At 46.5% G+C, this 11,380-nt stretch overlaps 1 protein-coding gene across 1 annotated transcript; it reads left to right on the top strand.

The window, feature by feature from the left end:
* Window positions 1–2,494: 2,494 nt before the first annotated feature.
* T265_13202 (hypothetical protein) lies at window positions 2,495–8,383 on the top strand (the record flags this gene model as incomplete). The annotated part of the gene is made up of 1 exon (XM_009167719.1): window positions 2,495–8,383. A coding segment is annotated over one exon (5,889 nt), but the record flags the coding sequence as incomplete, so codon positions are not given.
* Window positions 8,384–11,380: the final 2,997 nt, after the last annotated feature.

Here is an 11,380-nt window from a genome sequence, read left to right as displayed (position 1 = left end):
GTCTTTGAGTGCTGCCAACACGTCCTGAAAGAAAAATGATGGATAAAGGGTTAGATCATCTTTGTTACTGTGCCACTGGTCATACATTTCCACAGATAATAGTCAATCTTCCAGCTGTCTGATACCCACATCCCTTCATTCACTCCATCGTATATGTTGACAGCTGGATACTTGTGTGCTTGTTTCGAAAAGTGATCATCTACAGCCTACTTACTGTGTTTATATTTCAAAGTTGAAAACATCCGGTTCACAACGGCCCCCAGTTGAAACCGCCCACCTAATTTAATGAGGTGATTGTCGGGGCTGTAAACTGATTCCGGCATAATCGAACCAGTGTAGACAAACTAACAGTATTTACAGTACTGATCTGAAAATTTCGCAGGTTGCTATGCCACAAGTTGATGGGAGTAAGACATCAGGCCTCCACAGTGTAATTACGAGGACACATATAGTATGGGATACAGGCACCACTCAATTGTTGTATTCAACTACTCAGAAAAAGTTGAATTAGTTTGTCAGTAAGGCGAAGGGCTGCGTGGCAACTAACCAATACCTGATCCCAGAGAGAGCTCGGTGGTTAAGATGTGAACTCACTAACCAGAAGGTTCGTGATTCGAGTCCCACTCAGTTATCTGGACTGCCCTTGTCTAGATAACTTCGCAGAATCTCAACCCTCGTTCTTCCTTCGAATGGCATGACAGCTAGGCACCGAAAGGGTGCTAGAACTAACTAGACTGATTTCAAAACAATCCGCTCTTCAGAACAGCAGACAACGAGGCCTAATCTGTGCAGTATAGCAATGAATTTTCCGGCTCAACGCCATGGCTGACCTGGAACCTATGTCTCGCAACCGCCACCTGCTGTTCACTGAAGTGCTCGAGGTGACAGATACGTGACAGACACCGTGTACTTGTCACCGCAGCATGAGGTAAACGTATGATACGAAATGAGATAATGGATCGTCAGACTGAATAACTTTCGTCGCCAAAAACCATGCAGCCACACACCTTCGTCATGGAGAAATCGTTAGAAAGGCAGTTTTAGAAAGCCTACTCCATTCCTGCAGAGCCTGATGCGCTGATTTCATTTTGTTGTTGATCACCATCATCATCATCATCACCATTGCCAGCTGTAAGGACCGCACAGTGGTTGTAACTGCCACAGTTTCGTTCACCAATGATTTGGGGAGGTGGGGTAGATAGCTGAGCATTGGAGGCGGGACTAGGTGGCCTTTAAAAATGTACCCAACTGTGATAACTTGGCAACTCATTCGAATGCCATGTTCGCGGTGGAACTGGAGTCGTTTTGGTTCAGAGCTGTCCACCTCGAGATGACTGTTCTTCTACTCCCCCAATTATTTCCACTGGAATAAGGGTGCAGTTGAGACTCATTTGGGTCTCTCATGAACAGAAACGTAAACTGCAAACAGAAGTTAGTTAGATATGCACCATATTTGGTGCTAAAATGCGAGAACAGACGGATGGATATACGAAGAAGAGGCCAGATACTGGCGGGATAGCCGCTATATGTGAGATAACGACGAAAGGAAGAAGGCCTTCGCTGCAGATTCGTTTATTAGAGAAACACCAACTGAACAGTTGCAAACTATTGGACAGGTGAGCAAACCTCTCATATACATCTTGTTTACAAAATTGAATATCCATCTTCTCCTTAAACGCGTCTTCCTGAACTTCCCCGGATATTCATTTAATGTTAGTGAATTGCAAGCAAGTGCCACAAAGCGACCCCGCAAATTGCGCAACAGATCTTACTTTTCAAGAGACGCGAAACGGATTTACGAGAAAACATACTACTCGCGTGCTCCCACCAGTAGTATCCATCGTTACATCGGCAGTTTCCCGATCAGAAGCTTTTCGTGAGGAAAATTGATTTGATATTTTGAATGTTATTCATTAGAAACCTGAAGTTGGATCTGTTCAGCACAGTAAGTGAACAATAGCATGATTGAAAGGTGCACTAGAGTTGATGTGAACTTAGTTTCCAGCTACGTGTTTCTCTATGCGAATGTGTGACATCTCCTAAAGATCGACCGTGCTCAAAGCATGAGAACAAAATAGCGAATTTAACATTTGGGCAGCCAGACAGGTAATTCAGCTATGTATGACAGAGACAACCACCGTAAGGTCGGACGCGAACTGGAAAGTAATGTGTTACAAACAAACAACTAACCCACTGAACATGAACTTTTCAACTTCAATGGCTGTTGTGTGCATCAACAATTTGAACTGGACTGATAAGTTAGCTACAGTAACCACGTGACATCACGCCATGGAATGTGACAACGGACACATCAAATGTGATCGGGTCCAACAACCTCGAGTGGAAACCTCCAATCAGGTCACAGCCAAAGCTAACACGTTAACCAATCCGACTGCGACAAGAAGGTCAAATGTGGCTTGCAAATCAGACACCAGGGCTGTCGAGCTTAACTACACGCGAAGTGAACTCGCTACCAGTCGCGATCTGACAAGCCATGTTGTGCTTGCACATCGCTACGCTTCTGTGGCTTTCTCTTCACGCTACGGCTATCGTCGACCCGGATGCATTCATCACCGTTCCGTCAACTTTGTATGTGGAACACGAGAACCTGATCTCCGTTAGAACCTTACAGCAAATTCCTAGTGCACAGTTAATCACCAGTATCCCAAGCCTGAACCACAAAGTCGTAGACACGAAACAGTTGGACTTATCCACGAAGTTTCCCGATAACCTATATGGACAAGATATTTCATACAAAGCGCCATTCGTCCCTATCACAGAGAAGTCAGCCGATGTCCAGTTAAATTTCTCTCTGACGTTTTGTACAAACCCAGAATGCACAGAGAAGACAGTGAAGCATCTGACAGCGGACACGCGAATCGCGCGACGACCGGTGATTGTTTTGGGTGAGACAGACAAACCCATCTATCGTCCCGGTGAAAATGTCAGATTCCGGTTCCTGACTCTAACACCGCAATTCACGGTGCCACTGAACGGTCCAATCAACTATCCAACTCAACAGCTGGTGGGAGGTGCCACGGACGGTGAGTTAACGCTTGATACATTTACCAGTGAACATGCCGAAACCCTAACCCGTGTGGTGTATGATGAGATTTATGTGAAAGATGACAAGGGCAACCGGTTGAAACGGTGGCTGAACGTGAGTCCGGCTGAGGCGGCCAAACTCTCCTACTCACTGCTTGCAGATGCCCAAGAGGGAAAATGGGCCGTGGTAGCAAACGTGCTTGGCGAGACAGAGACTTTGAGTTTTAGCGTGAAACACTTTGTACTACCGCGATTTGTTGTGGAGATTAGCCCTCCGAAAGGTCTTACGTTCGAATCTAACTTCACCGAGTATTCCGTCTGCGCTCGGTACACTAATGGGCCTCCAATGGGTGGCAGCGTCCGATCCTACCTTTGTGTTTGTGATGGGCCAGGCAGACCTGAAACAGATTTATCTATCGAAGATGATGTACTGATAACGGGTACCTGTCCAGGTGACTCTGGATCACACGCTGCCAGACCTTGTGTTCAGCAAAATGACATCCTACAAAAAGACGGGTGTGTGAAATTCAGCCCCTCAACCGAAAAACTACACCTGAAAAACAGAGATTATCGTATTTGGGGACAGCACGTGATTGTTTGTGCTGAGGTAAAAGAGGAGGGGACAGGATCGAACGTGACTCGTTGTGAGGTCGGAGAGGCACTACTGAGGAGACAAGCGACCATGGAAATCACAGCTCCGTCTGTCTACAAACCTGGGCTTCCGATATCCATCGCTCTGAAAATAAACGGGCCTGTTTTAGCCGACGCCGAGATTACCGTCGAATGCTCAGAGAGTTGGAATTCCTGCTTTCGCATGTGGCACCCGTTGTCTAGAAGACCAGATCAGGGGCGTTATCAGTATAGCACAAAAGTCAAGCCCGACTCAACCGGTTTTGCACAGCTGGTTATACCACCTCCGTCAACCACAAGTGGCATATCAGTCAAAGCAATCTATTCACTAAATAACACTAACAAGCGTGCCAAACGGTGGGTAGTCATGCCACCGTGGAATGAGGACCAAAGTACCCAACAAATTGTTGCATACGCCCATTTGTCAGCCTGGGATTCTCTTTCGGGGACATCGATGCAAGTGTGGCCCAATGAGAAAGCGTTCAGCTTGAGTCCTTCCGGATTGGTCACGGTGAACCTTTTGGGTAACGTTCCTCTTCTGGACAAAACCCTGATTGTACAAACAATGGTACGCGGAAAAGTTGTGAAGCACATTGTTCGTCCTTTGGATGGAGTTACGGAGTACTGCGAGGATCGAGACGACAACTTGGGACACTACAAATGTCAGAAAAACACTGCAGACGGAATTAAGTGTTTGCGTGGATGGCAGGGAAAAGATTGCCTACAACCGATATGTGCAGCTGGATGTAATTCGCGTGGAGGGTTTTGTGAAGTGCCTGGGGTGTGTACATGTAGAAAAGGATGGACTGGATCGAACTGTGAGATTTGTTTAAAACGGGAAGGATGTGTTCACGGACAATGTGTGGACGGGAATGACTGCGTTTGTGACAAAGGTTGGCAGGGTCATTTATGCCAACTTGCTCAGGTGGAAGTGGAATCAATCGAAGAGGTTACGGAGCCAGTTAGCACAGAAGAAACGGAAGCAGTCGGCAATCTACCCGATACAACCACAGAAGCATCAACCGTTCCCAGGAGAACGCTATATCGAAGAAATATTTCGTTCCCTGTAGATGGTAGTTGGGGTCCCGAAGCCATTGTGATAATCTACTTTTACACTGAGTATGAATCAACGGCAGAGATCATCCCAGCAGTGTTGGAGCTGAAAGACCTTGAGAACTACACGAGCCCCGCCATGGCATTACAAGCCCAAACCAACAAAGCAGGGATTCAGTTTGGTCGGAAGAGGGTTAGTCCAGGTCAGGCAGTGGAACTGACCGTTAGTCCTGCAGGGGTAGACACTAGTGCGTTGGAAAATAACCTTTTGAGCGGCGAAACCCTGTCCGAACAAGTATGCTTTATACGTTTGTCGGACGTGGCTTTGGACAATTTCGATGGGAACAGAAATCTGATTAATTTGGAAACCTACGCAAAGTCTGTTGAGCAACTCAATTCTGCAAATATGTGGAGACCAACCGTTGCCAAAACCGTCGAAGAAGCATTTCAAGCGGCCGGAATGTTCCACACTTCGGTTTTTGCCAAGGAACGTATCAGGCCGGATATCATAGCTTGTCCGCTAATGTCCATGATGCGATCTGGTTCACAGATGGATTCTGATATGCCAGCTCCAAACGCAGTGATGGCAAATAGTATTCCCAGTGTAAAACCAAGACTACGAGATTTCTTTCCCGAAGTATGGCTTTTCGAAGCGGTCCCCATAGGGAAGATCAATTCCTCCAGTGGTCAACCCACCGTGGGTGTTCAACAGTCCTTAACCGCCCCGGACTCCATCACAACCTGGAGAGCCTCAGCATTCTGTACCACCAAATCAAATGGACTGTGGATTCCCGACTCGAACACAGTCACCGTGTCAATGCCATTCTTCTTGGAGTTGACCCTACCAAAACAAGTGAAAAGAGGAGAAATAATCTATTTGCCTGTAAGTGTGTTCGTCGCACGGAAGGAAGAGCTTGATCCGAAGGAAAAGGGTTGTTACGAGGTTCGAGTGTCAACAAGGGTTGCAAGGGAAGATTGGCTACGAGTTGGTGTGAGCGACTATTCCGGTTGTGTGTGCTCCGGAGAAAAGCAAACGTTCCAATTAGGTCTGGTGCCTCAACGTCTTGGCCAGCTGAACGTTACAGCCGAGGCTTATGCCATATCAGGTAGTCAACTCTGTGACGAATCACAAGATGAGTCTAATAAACAAGTCCACACGTTGAGTGACATGATTCGTCGACAGATTCGTGTCATTCCCGAGGGTGTTCCAAAAGAAGCTACTTTCGGGGACATTCTGTGTCTGCCAGATGGGGTTAGTCACAACGTTCTGACCACTCCGGTTAGTGTTCCATCGAGTATGATCCCTGGTTCATTGCGTGTCTATTTGACCTATACCGATGAAGTCCTGGGGCCTGCATTAAGCAACTTAGACAATCTGGTCCGCTTGCCCACAGGATGTGGAGAACAGAATATGGTCCTGGTGGCACCAAACGTCTATGTGTTAGAATACTTGAAATCGGGAGCACAAGTGAGCAGCAAAGAACGGGAGAAGTTAATCCACAGCGCCCGAACGCACATTATGACCGGGTACAAAGGTCAGCTGAAATATCGCCTGGATGACGGGTCTTATTCGGCATTTGGCCAATCTGATAAAGTCGGCAGTACTTGGTTGACTGCATTTGTCCTACGCGTGTTCAGCAAAGCCTATCGAGTTGATCCAACCCTCAATATCGATTGGGATCGGCTTTTCAACGAAACATTCACGTTTCTGAAACAACGTCAAGACCTGGAGGGCTCTGGTTGTTTCGTTGAGAAGGGGAGAGTAATTCAATCATCGATGCAAGGTGGTCTTGGAGGATCGAAAGAGAAGAACGATCAGGCCCTACTGACGGCCTACGTGTTATCCAGTCTGTACGACCTGAAGGTTACCAAGGCAGCGACGGATCCCAAGGCTTATGAGTCGATAATCACCAACGGTATCCGGTGCATAAAAGCAGGCGTACCAAGAGATATACTTCTCCCGGAGCCATTGTCAAATGTGGCTACCTATGGCCTGGCCCAGGTGTCTTACGCTTTGCAAATGTACCAACCTGAAAGATATGATACAGAGTTGTACCTACAAGAGTTGATACGCCGTCGCCGTACAATCTCAGATGCTCTCAGAGGTCCACGCAGTTACTGGCCAGCTAATGAGTCGTCGGACGATGCGGAAAGTTCGAAATGGGCTGACGCCTTAGATGTGGAAACGACCAGTTATGCTTATCTGACCCTGGCTGAAAGACGTGAACAAGCAATTGAACTTCTCCCAATTGTCCGTTGGCTCTCGACGCAACAAACGTCGACTGGTGGATTCCGTTCGACTCAAGACACCATTCTTGCAATGCAAGCAATCGCTCATGCTGCAACTGGTCTGCTGTATAATGGAACCAATCCGGGGAACACGAATATTAGCCTGTCTGCAAAAGTCATTCCAAGTGGCTACAAAATCGATGATGTGCTTAATGATCAGAAGCGACAAGTGGTCAATCAAATCGCGATTCCACACACTGATCCGAATGAGGTACAGGAGATCATGTGGGAGGTGAACACCGATGCGATGTCAGCCACGCACTGTGTGGCTCTCCAGACTGCATTGTTTTATAACGTACCGGAACCAACTTCAACGACAGATGACATATTTACAGTGACTGCCACAGTGGTACAATCCAACCCACCACCTGGAAATTCATGCACAACAGCCATGCTGACTACCTGCTTGCGTCCAGCCTCGAGGACGGATCCTGTCCAGGAGAGTGGAATGTTGCTGGTCCGTGTGCAGATGGTCAGCGGATGGAAGCCAGTTCAAGAAGAGATACTCAAACTTGTTGGGACCGATGAAGAGTCTGTCAGAAAGGTTGAGTTCGATGACGATGGAACCGTGTCATTGTACTTCAACGGTTTCACTTCCAATGAAGCTGAAGTTGCCGGTGGATGGAGCCAGTTGAAACGCTGCGTAGAGCTGAGTCTGCGTCAGACCACATATGTAGACTCTACTCAGCCAGCGCTTATTTCTGCTATGGATTACTATGCGACAGAACGTTCTGTGATGATCAAGTACCAGTTGGAAGAATGCAAACCCGCCTGGTTAACTGAAAACGAGCCACCAGTTACTACAACACTATCAGCTACAACAACCGAACCTCCTTTGTCCACTCCCACTCCGAAACCTCTCCTTTGTCCCAAGTGTCAAGTGGACAGCAGTTTAACGTCAAATCTGTCCGACATTTTGTATTCGATGATATGCAGTGGGTATGGAAGTATGTTTGTGATGAATTTGTACGAATCCGATGAAAACGCTTTCAACGTCACAATGATTGTCGTTTCTGCAAACGGGTTTGCATCTACCTGGAATGCTACAGTCGACCGCCCTGCCCTTTCCAACTGTTCTTGCGAGTCCCTTCTTTTCAAAGGATCAAAGCTTATATGGTTAGCCTCTGGATACTTGGATGTTTCCCTTGGAGAAACGAACATTTCACCCGTGACAGACAACGCAGATGCCCTTCTGCTTCCAATTGAAGACGTGTTACCCGCCCTTCGAACAGTCCAAAGCCGTTTTGAAGCCAAGTCAAAGTTGATGGAATCTGATACTTCGAATTCGATCATGTCACCAGAGTTGTACTCATGTAAAAGAATCAAGCCGTTGATAAAGTATGTTGAGAAGAAACTGCTCCCAAAATGATCGCGAAATACCCTTACTGCGCTTGAAGACATTTGTTATTTGTTTGACCTCTTGCTATGGTGTTATTTTTGCGCTCATCTGCTATTTGCTTCACTGAGGCACCAAGTCATGTCATATACTTTCATACTATGATTTCAGTTCGGAACAATTTCACCATGAGCGTTTCATTTCAAAGCATTGTGTTTGTTCTTCTCTGCGCGTTTCTACATGGGTAGAGGAGGCTGATCGAAACGTGGCAGGGTAGACGGTGGGACCCGAACAAGTGATTGATTCGAAAAGGTCATGTGACGATATTCAAAAAGTCTGTCACGTGATATCCTTGAGCCAACCGTTCGCTCAGCTTTCGCCTGTAGGCTAGTCGAGCGTGACTGAGCAATAACTGAACAAGTGTCACTTGACAAATCAGCGGAAATCTTTCCAGCCTTGGGAGATTATGACTTGCCATCAAGCTGAAGTGCTGAGTTTACGACTGCCTAGGAACCTTAGTTTATCTGGTCATCTTGGTGACTGCGATACAGGCACTTGTTCAATGAACGCGTGCAATGTGCATGAGGTCTTTCAAGTCTAATTAAACCAACCTCATGTCATTGCAGTAATTGCTCCGCAAAATCAATGGTGGGTAGAGATGCAAGATAAGGTGTGCACGCTTACTGCTTGCTTCCAGACTGATAATTACTTCAATGGAACAGCTAACTGATCTCAATCCTCTGGTTTGTGGTCAGGAGTACATTCTTCATACACCTCGAGTGCTGTAATAATACTCAGACGCCAACGTATTTCGACACCAAAATTCGTGACCTTGGATCGATATTTTGCTGTAACCACGGTGGTTTCGCGCTACTTCTTTAAAGAACCCCAAGTACTGTCGTATAGAATATTGCTACTGAAGGGTTCTTGGATTAGAAGGTCCCTGATCGAACTAATAGATGATTCTGATATCAAACCATTAGTGGATCAAGTTCTTCGATCACACTGCAAGGCACCTTTTGCGCAACCAGGAAATCAATCAATCTCTATGCCAGATAATGAGGTGTTCGAATATTTTATAGTCCAGCTGGTACACACTTCACTTCCACTCACCTTTCTTGGTTGTTCGTAGTTGAAGGGCTTTGAAAAATGATCGTGGGTCACGAAACCATACACCGACTTTTTTTCAGTTTCATGGGAGACATTCAAAAGCTGTTGTCGTTTCGGAAATCGTTTTCACAGCTGTCCACCGCACAAGTGGTCTCGATTCACAGCAGTTTTCGTCTGGTTCTTTTCAGGTGACATGACTGCTACTCCGAAATAAAGGTGAACAAGAAGTTTACACATGTTTGATCCACTTTGCTACCCGATGAGCATTCTGATGAACGTGACTGAACACAACTTTTGGCGAAGTTTGGACCAGACATTTGTTTCACGCGTCAGCTGAGCAACAGCTCGAAATAACTCAGTGGTTAAGGCGTGAACTTACTGACCGGAATATCCGCGGTACAGTATCTGTGGTGCAGTATCTGAGCCCTCGTGCTTCCTTCAAGTGGTCTAGTAACTAGACACCAAAACGGTGTTACAGCTGAACCAATACTCATCTGAGCAATCACTCGGGATGAAGTTGACAGTGTATACAGAAGCATGGTGTTTATGAAAAATCTCAAATGATATAGCTTATGATAGGGTGTCTTACGCATGTCATATATTTACGTCCCAATCGACGCTAAATTCTCACATGTAGTTTCCAGTTAGGAAAATAAAACCCCTGGGACCCTGCAAGTATCACTAAGCGAACCTCGTTTATCCGTGTGCACCAGTAGCGAACCATAAACTTGTTAGTAATGTGTATCCTAACTATACAGTAGGGTAGAACTTTTCCACCTGTATGGGTACTTGCGATCGGCTGGGATGCGCAAGTATCACGGTAGTCGATCTGCACGTGACCAAATGGTGCGAACTGCGGGAGTGTAGAATGGGTGACAGTACATCCCAATCAGCTGTCGTGGCCTTCAACTACTAATCAGTAGAACGCGGGTTCCAGCCTCACTGGAAACTCTTGAGGTTCTTGCTGTAGGTGATCCCCACAGCTGTGCAGTATCAGCCTTCCGTCATCGATTTACTTCACTTTCGCTTGGTGAACAAACAAACACCTGGGCACAACACGTTCCGATGTCTTTTCACTCCTAACAAACCGATACAATCACGGCGCACGTTTGGGTTTTCATGGGCTGTAAGGGTCGATGCGAATCCATTGCGTTGACTTGCGACAAGCGCCGTTTGATACAAAAAATCTATTTCAGTTGGCCAAAGCATTGTCGATCAAACAAAGGGGCGTAACATTCCCGTTCGGAGAAAATCTTGCAGGCATACCATAATGCCCCCATGACGTGGGATCTTTTCTGCATCATTGTTAGGCAATATATGTCCTTCCCCCTGATTTACCTTGAGCATTTCTGGTTATACTGTGTTACGGTTCTGTCACGCAGCGAGCAAACAATATGATAATGCGGATTGTGGCAATACTCTATCCCCAGCTATGTTGCTTGATCCAGACTCCTAGCACGGCGAATAGTAAGAAGACGAAAACCTCGGACACAAACTTTAATAATCCAACAACGCACGATCAACAGGCGATGCCCGGAGCTTCCGAACCCAAGTCAGTGGAAAGAATGGTATCCTGTACGTGGTCGGATCTAAATTTCCTTGGAGTATCAATAGGCCATTTTGAAGATGCCGGGAGTTCGCTAGCACACATAAAAACACAGCGTTTTCTGGGCGATATTGATATCCCCAACACTGCTTCCTCCTTCCATCACGCGATGTAACTGTTCACATGGCTTGCATGAAAGCGTTTTATCCTGTGTACCCTACTTGCACGCATCCAAACCGAATTCGCCGATGTACCAGCTGATCTCTTCACCCGGTGTTTCTTCACCATTCTAACGAGAAATCATCAGTCTGCGGTGATGTCCTGTCACTGATCGACCCGATTAGATCATGTCCGATGTCAAACACAAGTCT

This window comes from Opisthorchis viverrini, assembly GCF_000715545.1.
Source record: "Opisthorchis viverrini unplaced genomic scaffold opera_v5_45, whole genome shotgun sequence".
NCBI lineage: Eukaryota > Metazoa > Platyhelminthes > Trematoda > Opisthorchiida > Opisthorchiidae > Opisthorchis > Opisthorchis viverrini.
This window is presented reverse-complemented; position numbering and strand designations above follow the sequence as displayed.